General features: G+C 34.7%; 1 protein-coding gene across 8 annotated transcripts in view; it reads right to left on the reverse strand.

The window, feature by feature from the left end:
* The window catches only part of PDE1A (phosphodiesterase 1A), a 284,858-nt gene that overhangs the window by 128,707 nt on the left and 140,861 nt on the right, over positions 1-15,290 (reverse strand). For all 8 annotated transcript variants that reach the window (XM_057303243.1, XM_026492392.4, XM_048214563.2 and 5 more), the window contains exon 2: positions 4,622-4,735. In XM_057303243.1, coding sequence (XP_057159226.1) covers positions 4,622-4,735 — 114 coding nt within the window. The remainder of the gene's footprint in view (positions 1-4,621; positions 4,736-15,290) is intronic.

Consider the following 15,290-nt stretch of genomic DNA (forward strand, 5'->3'; position numbering starts at 1 on the left):
TGAATCAAGAGTCTGTGCTCTAACTATGGTATTCCTAAGACTTTGATTGGTTCACATTAACAAGATGAAGATATAAATTGTGATATTAGGTGGTATTAGTAAACATAATATCCATCTCTGAAAGGGTACCTCCCAGTCAGCTGCCTCCCCTCATGAATAACAATTCACGAGGTCGAGGATGCTACTTTGCCTGGCAATATCCCAATCTAAATAAGGACAATCAGACAGATTTTTTTTCTCTTAAGGCCACATGTTTCTGACTCACAACTGTGCAGCTTTGAAAAACAGTATCCTCTAGGGACACTTTCAAAAGCAGGACTCATAAAATATTGACATTTACATTTAAAAATGTCTTGTTAAAAAACCAACAAACAGTTGTATTCATTAGGAAATTAAGCTATAATCCTTCAAGAAGGTCAGAAATCAAATTTTGTCAGAAACTCCATTTTTATTTTTCTCACTTAAATCATCCTTCAAGAGAGATTTTTGTTTTGTTTTGTTTTGATTTGTTTTCTTAACTGAAACTCTGCAGTCACTAAAGCTTAGCTGGAAAGGGTGTGTGTGTGTATGGGTTTTAAACCAATTAATACATTTTTTTTCCTGCTTTATTATGTGTTGACCATTTTTTGCAGTCTGGCCCAAATTTTTAAAAAAATGCCTCACTGGAATACTCACCAAACCATTTTTTTCTAGAAAGAGAATTTTCCATTAAAAAAAATCGCAAAAATCAGGTTTTTTATTTAAAGTTTAAAAGCAACTAAATGCTTCTTCATCTCTCTTCCTAAATCATCTGTTGTACTAATATTCCAAAAGGCAAACTCTAATAATTGTATATGCATCTCAACAAAAACACTCTCAGTTTACTGCTGTGTCTTACTAAGTCCATTGGAAATCAAATCACGTCAAGGATTATTGCTCTAAAATTTCTAGCTGATATTTTGATCATAAAGCCACAGCCTTGGAAGATACATAAGAGATAATCTTAGGTCTAACCAGTGGCATGATGGTAAATGTTTAACCACAGACTCTCCAGAAAAAAAACAAATCCCGATTTGTTGCATTTTCCAGTTTCCATGGTGTAAATAAATACTCCCACTGTAGCCAATTTCAAGCTACCAATGTGGCATCACTGAAGGCAGAGTTGGAAGTGATGCAAACACAATCCACACACCACTGGGTCTGACAACCCTGACAGCTCGTGAGCTTTCATAAACACTTCCAGGAAGTCTCCAAAGTCGCCAAAGTCAGATGTTACGGAAGGCATGCAGGTGAGATGCTTGGGTAAACTATGTAACTTTTCTGTCAATGCATTTCCTCATATGTATGAGGTACGTAAAATGATAATAATAATGTTTCTAGCTCATGGGATTCCTGTGATGGTTAAATGAAATGGTGCATTAAAATGTTTAGAAGAGTTCTTGGCACATAGCAGGCTGCAATAAGAGGCTTTTAGTAATAAATGTTTGGCATTGTTTTTCTACGATCTATAATTCCAACTGTCAGAATGTTTTACACATTGTCATCTTAATCTTTCAGAGGTCATTAAAAACCATCCTGAGAGGATGGCAGTTATAGAGAGAAGAGCATTAAGAGAGAGAAGAGAAGTCACACCTTAGTTTCTGTCCCTTGCTTTGCCAAAGCCTACGTCTGTGACCATTGGCAAACCTGTTTACTTCTAAGAGCTTTGGTTCTCTCATTAGTACAGTGCAGAAAGTAATGGTGACCCTGCCAGCTGCATGGGATTGTGGGAAGATTAATATGAGCCCTTGGGAAATGGTCCAAATGTGGGGTAGTATCATTAATCTAATTTAAAAACCAAGATGCCGTGGAGTCATGGAGGCATTAAAATAAAATAGTGAAAAGGTTTGTGTCATTTGAGTAAAAATTGGGAATGATGTAGTGTTAAGAGCTGAGATTTTTTTTTTAAAGAGAACATAATTCTACCATGAAGCAGTTAAGCACTTTTTTCTTCCTACAAAAAAGCAATTTTCTAAAAAAGCAATTTTCAAATGAAAAGGAACTATACTTAGAAATGTAACATATGTGTAGACAAGTTAGGGATCATGGAGAACTAAGTTAACAAAATATCCATAGAATCATAATTTTCTGGGAAACTTAATAAATACAGCATGTAATAACCTATCAAATGAAAGGCAAGATATATTTAGGAGAACCAGATAGTTAGCATTATGCCATCATAGAATGAATAATGTAAATCTCCAAATAATTCTTTAAGATACAATTTCTTTAGTTTTATAAATAAATGCAAAAAATAAAATGTCAAGGACAGATTGAAGAAATCTTAAACATATTACATTCACTCAATTTGTGAACAATGAAGAGCATACATGAAAATGAAGGAGCAAGGAAGTTACAGGAACATCAGATCTTTTAAATTTACACTTTGAATCTCTGTTCGCTTAGACAAATTATATACATTATATATATTCAGTGAAAGTTAACCAGGATAACAATTCTGCAAAAAGTTTATAATCTAAAAGTATGCCTATGATCCCCCTCCCCCCCGCCACCGACCAATTTATGACTCTAAATTATGTTTTAACAGAAGAGTTCTGTTCTGGGGACAAAGAAAAAAATCACCTGTGCAACGTAACCTGCACATACCCTTTTCTGCCTGTTATTAGTGAAAATTCTCATGGTCTGATATTAAAAAGGTCAGTACCTGATATAGGAAGATCTCCAAGTTTTCCTAGTTAAGGGAAAGAAAGCAACATGAAACACTATGTATGTACTGTGCTACCTTCCATAAAAGGAGAAGAGAAAAATATGAAATAAAAATTTGTAATAAATCATTGGAAATATACATAAGAAATCTATGAGCTGGAAATATGAGTAGATTGGGATGGGATAAGGGTGGAAGCAAGACTTTCATGAGGCACCTTTTTACATTATCTTGATATTTAAATCATGTGAATTTTTACCTGTGAAACAACAGTGGGATGTGCGTGCATGTGTATGTGTGTGTGTGTGTGTGTGTGTGTGTGTGTGTGTGTGTTTAAGCCCAGTACACATGGATATGTAAGAACTTCATTCTCACATCTGGTGTAACAGTTCTCACCTCCACCAAGCTCAGGCCTGACTCATGCATGGACACGTGCAGAAGCGAAGGGAAATGATGGCTGTCTGCACTCTCCATGTCCCATCATCTGTCCCACTCACTTTGCTGTTTCTCATTGTTCAACAATGTGTCGGGGGGTGGCAGGAAATTACAGGAGTCAAAGCGTGTAACAAGACTGGTGTGTTTGTTGTCATCTATGGGGCAGATGCCCAAATGCTGGTTATTTTTCTCTTCTGGGGGAGGTTTTGTGCATCCTTCAGAGAACTTGCTACACCCTTTTGGGTGTTATGTGTTCTCTGATATTTGGGCTGCATCTTTATGATTTCTCCCTGGTTCACTCAACAATCACCCCATGCAGCCAGCCTCTTGCTCATCTTCTTTAGTCAGTGTTATTTCAATACTGGTCAATCTCTTCAAAAGGCTACTCCACTTGCCTCAAGATTTTGAAAAACTTAGTGCCTCTTCTGTGCTAAACTCTGGAGGGACATGTCTCTTCCTCCACAGTGTCCCTTTACCTGTGAAAGCAAGGTAGTCTGAATCAGACTGCCACCTTTAGCTCTGTTGAGATGAGAATCAGGAGCCTGTCTCAGTACCCTCTAAACTCCAAGAGATAGCGGTCAAATCTCTTACAAACTGTCCTATCCTACTCCACTGAGTCTTCTATTAGCATTAGGATCCTCAGGATGCCCTCTTGAGGTTCTGATGTAAGCACCCTCTTAGAGAAAAAGAGAAAAATGAACAGTTCTCTCATAAAGCTGAGGTTTCTTAGCCTCCATACTATTGACGCTTGGGGCTGGTTAACTCATTGTTGTGGGGATTTTCCTGTGCATTGTAGGATTTGTAGCAGCATCTCCAGCCTCTACCCATCACATTACAGTAACACACTCCCATCAACCAAACCGAAAATGTCTCCAGATATTGCCAAATGACCCCTGGAAGGCTAATCACCTGGTCAAGAGCCACAGCACCAGGCTAAGGACCCTCTTCAAATAAATCCCCATTTCTTAATATCCTTACCACTTTGCTAAGTATGAGGCTAGGTGATAAGGTCTAGGTGATGACTGAATTCGCTTTTGGGACTGTCTCTTAGCAAGCCCTGCACAGAGAGTCTGATAGGTACATCCTATGAGACTGTGTGGACATGTGACACCCATTTTCTCAGCAGGAATCTTGAGATAATTGGAAAATCCTTATATCACTGAAAATTGATAAAAGCCTACATCTGTCTCTGAGTTTATAAATCTGTGCCTAAAGACAATGAGGGTAGGGGGAGAAGAGACTTTAGTTTGTTCATTTTATGACTTAATGGTTTGATTATTTTTATAATCACCTATCTGGATTAAAATGTGTATTTTTTAAGAAAGGATCATAGTCCAGTTAAATAGCTACATGAAGAAAAACCCTTTAAATTTTAATAAGATTTTGATTTCAGTTGCATGATTAAGATACACTATATTCATGTTTGAGATAAATGAAGGCCAAAAAAGAGGAAAAAGGAAAGAGAGGCAAAGAAGATAGAAGGGAAGGGAGGCTAAAACTCACCTTGTTTCATCAATGTAAACAGCTTCCAACACAGATGCTGCATATTCAATATTCTTCTTTAAGTCTACGACGTTAACATCACCTTTTTCCAGCTGCTTCACTAAGCATCTTAGTCTGTTTCAAAAAAGTAGCCAAAAAAGAGAGAAATACAAAGAGATTTATTATAACTATATGGAAAATAGTCCAGTATTAAATACACAAATCAAGTTAAACTAGTAATGTATCTTTCTAGGTCATCAAATAGAAATATTTTCAGGAATTATTTTGATATAATTAAGTTCAGTTTTTGTCACTTAAACAACTCTTGAAAATTATATTCACCTCTCAATAATATTAGGATGGTAGATTGCTATTTTAGTTATTATATTTCAAGGATAGTCTTTCTGAAAATTCAAAACAATAGAAATATTTCCATAAAAGTGTATTCCTAACACTAGAATTTGTTCTATGGCTGTTCTCCTTCTTTAGATTTGGCACTAAAAATTATTTAAAGGGTACTATTTATATCACTACTGTAGCAATTATTCACTGTATATAACAATAAAAACAAAAAGAAAGGCAAAAGATCTGAGAAAATATAATTATGATGAGAAAAACATATATGTATGTATGCTTAGTGTTTTTACTGAAGTAATTTTTCACCCGAGGTGAACCTGTACAATATTTTCATTTGCATATACAATGTGTCCCAACTCCCTGAGGAATTTTAAAGCATAGGGATCAACTAAGCCATGTCTGGATTCCTGACTCACAGAAACTGTGAGATAATTAATGTTATTGTTTGAAGACATTAAATTAGAGGATTAAATTTTATGTAGCAATAGATATCTCATGGAGTGAGATCTATAAGTTCCTAACATTTTCAGAAACTTCTGTGTATTAATTATAAACCAAGTGTTTCTGAAGATATTACCCTATACTAGGCAGAAAAGGAAAACATATTCTTTTCTCTCTACGTACTACAGATAAACAATATGAGGACAATTTGTCCATTTTCCTAAGTTACCAGACGGAATTTAATTCCATTCCTGAACAAAGGTATTTTAGAGAGAATGGAGTACACCTACTTTTAGGCACTGTCTTAGAGATAGTGTAGCAGATTTTCTGAAAATTTATTTTGGATGATTTTTAATACCAAGGCTAAGGGCTTAAAGACAAGTTAAAAATTTCAGCAAGACTTTGACAAATACGTTATTTCTCCATGGGAAAAAAGCCACACCCAGACTAAAACTTCTTATTCAGGAATCTACAAATAATTATTTTTTGTGCCATATATTTTTGTATGATAAAATATTAGCAGATAACAACATTGCAAAATAAAATTTATGTGTTAATAAAAAAAGTTTTATTCATACAGTCAGCAAAGTAAAATAAAACAAAGATAACAACTAAAACAAGTTATTGAGAAAGGAAAAACTAAGCCTGTCTCAATATGATGATAATGGAGTAACACAGAGTGTTCTGAGTTTTTTGTAATGCTTATGATCCAAGCACATTATGCTTAGTGAAGTTGCCTTTTATGTGTGAGAGCAAAAGAGAGTCACAACTCTGCAATGACTTAAAAATATACCATTCCTGTATCCTTCTTGTGAAAATTACTTGGTACAGGGTGGTTGTATTTGGTGGTTATATGAAGTACTTTTAAAAGCTAGGTAATTCTGATGATTGGCTTCTCTTCTTCTGAATAAATAAACTCTTTTTATTTGAGTTAGCAATTCCCTCCTCTAAAAAACTACATTTTTCGGGCTCTCTTGAAGGTAGGTATAGTTATTCAACTGCTTTCTGGCCAAGGAGAGTAATAGGAGGTTGTTGAATAAGACTTTCAGAACAATGATTTTGAAGAGGGCTAACTCAGCTGGAAGGGATTCTCTTTTATCCTTGCAAGTTCCTTGCTGCCTAAATGTAGTGGAACTGTCTCAAGGTCCAGCAGCCATTCAGGATCATGAGGCAACCTGGCAATAGGAAGTTACCCACTAAGAATGGCAGAGAAGGAAGATGCCAGTGGCCTGAGTCCCATACTGTGAATCTACCTGAATGAGGTCACCCACCTCTGAAGTTATTTCATATGAGAAAACAAAAAATGTTGTATTTAAGCTACTATTATTTTGAGACTTTTATTTGCAGCTGGACCCAATCCTAACTAAGTCAAATAAGAAATGACTCAAAGTAAAGAACTCATGAATGGCAAAATCATCATAGAAAATGAAAAGGGGATGTCCCTAGGAAGCACTTCCTAAATCACGACAGCCTGCAGTTGTTCCCAGAGGTATCATCCCATCAGCAGATCAGACCTGATAAAACCTGTGATGAGGAACATGCTGCTTCACAGAGACATCTTAAAAACAACAAAGGTTATGAATTTTTGTATTTTATTTGGGGTATAAACCTATAATCTGACACAAAAAAATTGCTCTGAAAAAATATTCCAAAAATACTCCAAAAAGGTTTTACCACCTAATCAGAAAATCAAGTTAGATAAGGTTATAAATATAAAATCATAACCATCCCTACATCCCATATACACATACACACTACAAAACTCACTATGTCAATCCAAAAAGACTGGAAGGCGATATAGATTCGGGGATTACTAGGACTTCCTTCTCTTTTATCTCCTTTGCTTGTATGTGCCAAATTTCCTCTAGTGAGTGCAAAATTCTATTTATAGGAAAGGAAAACTGTTGTACCGTAAAAAGATTATTTATAATCAGAACCACAGATTAATGGAGTAATTTATATAATTATTATTCCAATTGTGAACTTGCTTTTGTAGTCAATTTATGCATACAATAATCCCCAACAATCTTATTTAGGCTATTATTTCACTCTCTTTATAGATGATACAAGGTCAAACATCTTTATGAATCATTTTCAAATGATCATAATTCCTAAATTAGTGGGTTCTAAAGTATTAAGTCTTTACTACATATATCTATACAAATTTTTAATTTTTTAAAAAAGATAACTATATGTACCTAACTCCTAAGCCATCCTATGGCCAATTCTCAGAACTAAAAAAGAAATCACAGTCATGTGCATAAAAAAAAAAAAACAGGTTCTCTTAATCTAGTAAAACATCTTTTTAATAATGATTTATTTATTAATTTTGAGGAGGGGAGGGACAGGGGAAGAAGGAGAGAGAGAAACTTAAGAAACTGCCCAGAGTGGAGCCCGACGTGAGGCTCCATCTCACGACCCTGAGATCATGATCTGAGCCAAAATCAAGAGTTGGTCGCTTAACTGACTAAGCCACCAAGGCACCCTGTGATTTGGTTTCTTTCATCAGAGTAGGGAAGCATAGTGAAAAACAGTGTTCTTAATGCAAGGTCTAGGTATGTTCTTCTTGTTCCTTAAGCTTAGGTTAAGTAGATGTAGATTAGATGTTCTAATCTATGCAGTTTTCACAGATTGCTGGATTGGAGACTACACTGGCTACTCTGCTGGGTAGCAAAACAAGTTAACAGCTTTGGTATCAAACAACATAGACTAGCTATTTATAAGCAGATGATATTGCCAAAAAAAGTGTTAAAAATCCAAGTCAGTTAAATATTTAGCATTTTTTACTGTACCTGAGCTGTGAGATACATACATATATATATTTATATACATATATATGAGTACATGTAAGAATATATATGAATGCATATGTAAGGATACACACACAGACACATGCATATAATGTATGGGCACCTGTGTGTACACCACAGTACCTGTCTTCAAGGTATTTGCAACCTCTGGGGATGGCATGACATATGCACATAATATGGTCAAATGTTGAATGCATACATTCCTCATTACTTTTTTTTATACAACCCTAATTTTCAAGAAAACTGATTTAGTCATTGTTCCTCAAATATTCTCTCATCATCCTAAATTGAAGCTCTTCTCTCTTACTGAAATACCTATCTCCATACCCCATCTTTAACTGTTTGAATCATGTTTAGTAACTAGGCATACCTGGGGTGCTGCCTATATCAAGAGCCCTTTGAAGATTACCATGCATTGTGTTCTCTCCCAACTTAGAAACAAAACCACACTTCATTTCCTCACTAACAAAACTAGAACTTCTCTGGCTTCATTATAATTTCAGTTTTGGGTACATAATGTTTTCCCAATTGGTTTTTCATCCAATAAAAGAATTATGAGGAATGCAAAGAAGAAAGAGAATTGATCTATAATGAGGACAAAAATCAACCAGCCAAACTTGACCCAAAAATGGCAAAGATGATAGAATTAGAAGGCAAGGATGTTAAAAGTCATTTTTAAAATACAATAATATATACTACATTATGCCCATAAATTCAACAATTCATAGAATGAACAATTTCCTTAAAAGACACAAGCTACCAAATCTCAGAAAGACAAATGAGTAAACTAAATTTGTAGTTCAAAATGTTAACATAAAGAAAACTTCAGGCCCAGATGACTTCATTGGTGAGTTATGTCAAAAATTTAAGGAAGTAATAACACATATTCTCTGAAAACTTTTCCAGAAAAATCCTATGTCCTAATCCTAATCCTATGTCATTCTGAGAGGTCAAAATTACCCTCATAACAAAACCAGATGAAAATGTTAGAAAAAGAAGGAAGAAGAGGAGGAGGTGGTGGAGGAAGAGGAGCAATATATCAATAAATGTGCCTCATGAACATAAATGTAAAAATCCTAAATATTTTAGGAAATCAAATCCACCAATATATCAAAGAATAGTATATCATAAAAGAGATTTATCCCAGGAATGCAAGGTTGTTATAAGATTGAAACTTAATCAATGTAACATTTTATTAAGAGACTAAATAAGAAAAGCCATATAATCATCTCAATAAATACTCAAAAAACATTTGACAAAATCCAACATCAATTGCTCGTTGAAAGTCTTAGCAAATTAGGAATAGAGGAACTTCCTCACTTGATGAAAGTTATAAAAAATCTACGGCTAATGACATCAGTAAAGTTAAATAACTGAATGCTTTCCTCCAAACATCAGGAATAAGGAAGGGTCTACTCTTAGCCCAGGTATTCATCCCTGTACTGGATCTTATAGCCAATATAATAAGGCAAGAATAAAAGCTGTCCAGATTGGAAAAGAAGCAATAAAACTATCTTTATTCACAGGCAACATGATTCTCTAAGTAGAAAACCTGATAGAATATACAAAAAAGTTACTAAAAGTAATAAATGAATTTAATGAGTTTGCAATATAGAGAAACATAAAAAAGTCAATATCCTTTCTATATGATAGTAATGGACAATTTGAAATTAAAATGAAAAGCAGGATCATTTAAAATAGTATCAAAAAGGACGTAAATCCAACAAAATAATACGGAAGCCCTATACACAAAAACTACAGAACATTGCTGAAAGGAATTAAAAGTAGACCTAAATAAATGAGATGTACTGTGTCCATGGATTGAAAGACTCAAAATTGTTAACATAATTTTCCCCAGATTTAACTATAGATTCAATGCTATCCCAATACATGTCTTGTCAGGCTTTTGTTATTGTTGTGTATATTGATGTACTGATTCAAAACAAATGTAACAAAAAGAACAAGTTGGAAGACTTACATTATTTCAATACTTATAAGTCTTTAAGACTTAATTTTTAAAAAGATTTTATTTATTTATTTGAGAGAGAGAGAGAGAGCACAAGCAAGGGGGAGGGGCAGAGGGAGAGGTAGAAGCAGACTCCCCACTGAGCAGGGATCCTGACAAGGGGCTTGATCCCAGGAACCCAGGACCCTGAGATTATGACCTGAGCTGAAGGCAGTCACTTAACTGACTGAGCCACCTAGGCACCCCTTCAAGATTTATTTTAAAGCTATAGTAATCAGTATGGTAAAAATAACATAATATGGTACATTATTCGCACCAGGATAGGTTGATAGATCAATGGAACAGAATATAGCCTAGAAAGATATCTACCAATATATAGAATTGATTTTGGAAAAAGGTGCAAAGATAATTTAGTGGAAAAAGGATAGCCTTCACAATAAATGGTACTGGATAAATAGAAATATCTATGTGTAAAAGGAACTTTGATCCATACATGTATCACAGATCTAAATGTATATCCTAGAACTATAAACCTAGAAGAAAACATAGGAGAAAATTTTGTCATCTTGACTCAGCCAAAGGTGTCTTATATACAGCACCTGAAGCACTACCAATGAAAAAATAATAAGTTGAACTTCATCAATATTAAGTGCTTCTGTTCTTCAGAAACATTGTTAAAAGAATGAAAAGCTGCAGACTGGGAGAAAATATTTGCAAATCATATACCTGAAAAATATTTGCAAATCATATATCTGATAAAGGATTTGTATCCAAAACATAAAAATCTTGCAAAACTCAATAATAAGACAACCCAATACAAAATTCGCAAATGATTTGAACAAACTCTTCACTAAAAAAGATATATTCATGGCAAATATGAAAAGATGCTCAAAATTACTAATGATTAGAAAAAAATTCAAATTAAAACAATAATGAGATACAACTGAACACCTACTAGAATGGCCAAAAGTGAAATAACTGGTCATACCAAATACTGGCAAAAATGTTAAGCAACTAAAACTACCATACACTATTTTTGGGAACGTAAATAGGTACAATCATTTTGAAAACAGTTTCTTAAAAAGTTAAATGTGTATCTACCATATGAATTAGCCACTCTATTCTTTGGTGGAGAGACTTGTACACAAATGTTCATAGAGGCTTTATTTGTAATAGCCCCAAACTGGAAACAACCCAAATGTTCATCAACAGTAAGGAGACAAACTAGGGCATATCCATCCAAAGAAGTTCTACTCAGCAATAAAAGGAATGAACTACTGACATGAGTAAATGCCAAATAATTATGCTGAGTGAAATGAGATATGTGCATACTGTATGATTCCATTTATACAAAATTGTAGAAAATGCAAATGATTCTTATAGTGAAAGGAAGGAGATCAGTGGTTGCCTGGAAATGGAGAAGGTGGGGATCTGGAAGGAAAGGGAGGGAAGGATTACAAAGGAGCTAAAAGAAGCTTTTGAAATTAAGAGAAATGTTAATTTTCTTAATTGTGGTCATGGTTTCATAGCTGTATACATATGTCAATATTTACCAAATTATAAGTTAAAACTGAAATATGTAATCAGTAATTTGAGATAGAAAAAGGACATATGCAAAATAGATGCTTCTTATACATCTTCTTTTTTCATTAATTTTATTAAAATACTAAAATTCTAATATATACCATTAGAGAACATGAAAAAAATCTGAACCAGCATTACACTCCTAATGATCTTTTCCCAAAGAGAATGACACTAATCTTTGATAATTCATCAGACTTTTAATATCAGCATGAATATTATGAACAGATTTTGATCTTAGCTTTTTGGAGGGACTTCCTTACCTTCTAATGATCAGAACACTTAAAAGAAGACAGAAATGAAAAATAGAAACACTATCTTTGAAAATAACTGATTGGCTTTGTGATTCAATAAGTAGTTACAGACTAGAAACGATTTCTACCTTTGAACAAAGAATACTTAGCTGTAGAAAATGATTGAGTATTTTTTTATTCAAATATAGAGCTGCAACTTTCCAAGTGAAAAAATATCCAATATTAACTGGTGTAGTTTTCATCATCAAGTAGTTCAAATACTGTTAAGTCACCTTCTAAGATACTGCTACAGGACCCGATCTTACAGAAGGACCACCCACATAACAAAGAATACTCTCATATTGAAAAATCTTCTGTATCCATGCAAGTCTTTATTAATTCTAGGATATAAACTGTCCAGGACATCCTTAATGCTGTAGAGCCTGAATAATAAGTAAACTAATACATGCTATTTAAAAGAGAATTGATAATTGTTAAATCCCTATCAACATCCCCATTTGTGAACTTATTGAAATACAAACGTGAGAAAGATATGTAGAACCATAACATCATACTGAGAAGCATAAAAGGTAAAGCTAAAAGAATATCTACAGCAGATATTAACGTTAACACTAAAAGACGGCCTTACACAGGAGTGCACAAAAACCCACAAAAAGGGACTGTCAACAAAGAAGCTACTATGTAGTTTTCAGTAAATTCTGTTGCCCCTGATTCCAACATGATAAAAAGTGGTAATAAGAAGCCATTAAATAGTGAAATTCTCTTGTATACTCAGCAGGTCAGTGCTTAGGAAATTAAATCTTAACCTCAGCCTAAGAAGCAAGGTTTATAGATTTAAAGTATTTTTAAGACATTTTTCTTTCACCTAGGAAAATAAATCTCCTGTTACCTTTATTTTATGACATGAATGGCTCCTAAAACAATTGGTATCATTAAAAACAATGGGAACAATTGTACGACAAATACTATTAGCCTTTAAAATAAGTTTACATTCTACATTTAAAGGAGCAAAGTAATCCAACTGAGGTGGAGAATATATGATGAAAAAGTATTCTTTTTTTGAAAAGTATTTTTTTTTAAGTACAAAGGAATATATAATTATTCTCTTCTCTCCAAATCACAATTTAGGTAAACTATCACTTTACCTCAAGTAAACTTTTTGTTTTAAAGATTTTATTCATTTATTTGAGAGAGAGAGAGGGAGAACATGAGCAGCAGGCTCAGCAGGGAGCCTGACACGGGGCTCAATCCCAGGACCCCAAGATCACAACCGAGCCAAAGTCAGATGCTCAACCAACTGAGCCAGCCAGGTGCCCCTCGAGTAAACTTTTTATTATAGAAAAGGGCATGCATAATTCCCAGCATGTGGAAGAATTCCTTTTAAGTACAGAGATACAAACACTCAAATAGTTAAAAATGCTTTCGAGATCAGTTTTTTCCTACGTGGTGGCAAAAGAACAGTAAGATCATATTGACTCTACAGAGGGAACTAATCATTTGTGCCTTGCTACTTTACTTCTCTGAAATACTATGGACTCTGTGGACTCCAGGATTTTCTTTAAAGGTTATATATTTAAGTAAATATGTATATTAAATATATATGAATATACACATATTTAAACACATATTTAAATCTATAAATATATTAGATTTAAATATGTATATTTGTATTGATAAAAACATAAATTGCAAAAATGTATTTCTAAAATATAATTATTATTTTATTAGTTTATGTAATAATTATATTTATATATATATATATATATTTAAAGCTATGTGTTCTGAAGAAGAAAAAGTAGTGACCTTCACCCACTACTAAGTTATTTATTGAAATTAAGGAAGAAAGATTAGGAATAGGGTGTATACATAATAGATCCACTGAAGAAGACACGTGTGCTGTGGAAAACACATATTTAGCACTGAGCTCAGGTAGCCACTCCGTGCTAAATGTTTTTTATTTGTCCCTCCAAATCCACTCTACTGGACTGTACCCTACTCCTTGCCCTGCGAGGGAGTTGTAAAGACTACCTCAGGGGACCATTTGAGGTTCACAAATGGGAATCATCACAGGAGATAAGAGGGAGAGAGAAGAAAAAGTCAGAGTATTACTCTTTTCTTCTCCCTGGATGGTCACCCCCCATAGAAAGTCACTTGTCAGGCAGCACTCTCCCTCCTCACAGAGTTCTCTCTCAATCTCTCCATCTCTCATCAGGGATAACACATCCCCGGGGCCCCATGTTACCAGCCCAGAGGTATCACATTATCCTGGTAGTTCCCTACACTCATTCCACAACTATAAATCCTCTCTATTATTAATTTCTCCTCAAATCACCCATTCTGACTGTACCATCTATTTTGCCTTACTTCTATTACACCTCCTATAATGCCATCCTCTCAAACCAGAGACTTTCAGAGACTTTCAGTACAGTCCTCTGGGTGTATTGAAAAGACTAGAGACAGGACTTTAAAGTCAGTGAGGACTCACTCTACTCGCATTCACCTTTTCCCTGGTATTCATGGAGAGGACAGCTACTTCAGCTTTCTGGAGTGATCAGCATTAGAGTGAGCTCTGGCTCATGGAAACTGCACACAATGTGAGGATCAGCTGCTTCACAGGAAATGTAGGGGAGCCACGAGACCAAACTGCCACTTTCACACTGGAGCAGCCTGACACTTGAAAGGGGTGTTTATGGGGGAATGACCGATGCTGGCTGGGTCAGACAGTGTGTGGTATAATTTTTCAAATTTAAAAAAGAAAAAATAGACAAAGAAAAAAAGATTTTTCTTTTTTCTTAAATGGTTTATATTTAAGCTTGATGGATTAAAGAAAATGCTTTTACTACTGTTCACCCCTGAAACATCACTAACATCACATAAAGGGACTGAAAGGGGCTACAGGGAAAAAAGAAGAAGAAAGAAGATAATAGTAGAGAAAAGTTTATAATACACTTTTGGGAAAATTGAACAGTGAGATATGGTGACTGACTTAACAAATACCAAGAAAGAGAAACGAACCAAAGTGCTTTCAAAGGGTGATGACAGAAAAAAGCAAGACAATGATTCCTCACAGAACCTCAGGCTAGCTTAGTGGGTAGGGACACCAAAGATCTTATAATGCAGAGATCGGGCTTCAGGCTCAAAACAGGAGGGTGGAATTGTTTGAGAGCCTTCAGATTTCTTTCTCCACCCCAAGTAGTGGGAAACTATCCTTACTTATACTTACAGCAAACATGGAAATGAGGCAGGACTGTCAGATTGAAAATAGGAGGTGTAAGTGAAAG

This window comes from Ursus arctos, unplaced genomic scaffold (genome assembly GCF_023065955.2).
Source record: "Ursus arctos isolate Adak ecotype North America unplaced genomic scaffold, UrsArc2.0 scaffold_1, whole genome shotgun sequence".
NCBI lineage: Eukaryota > Metazoa > Chordata > Mammalia > Carnivora > Ursidae > Ursus > Ursus arctos.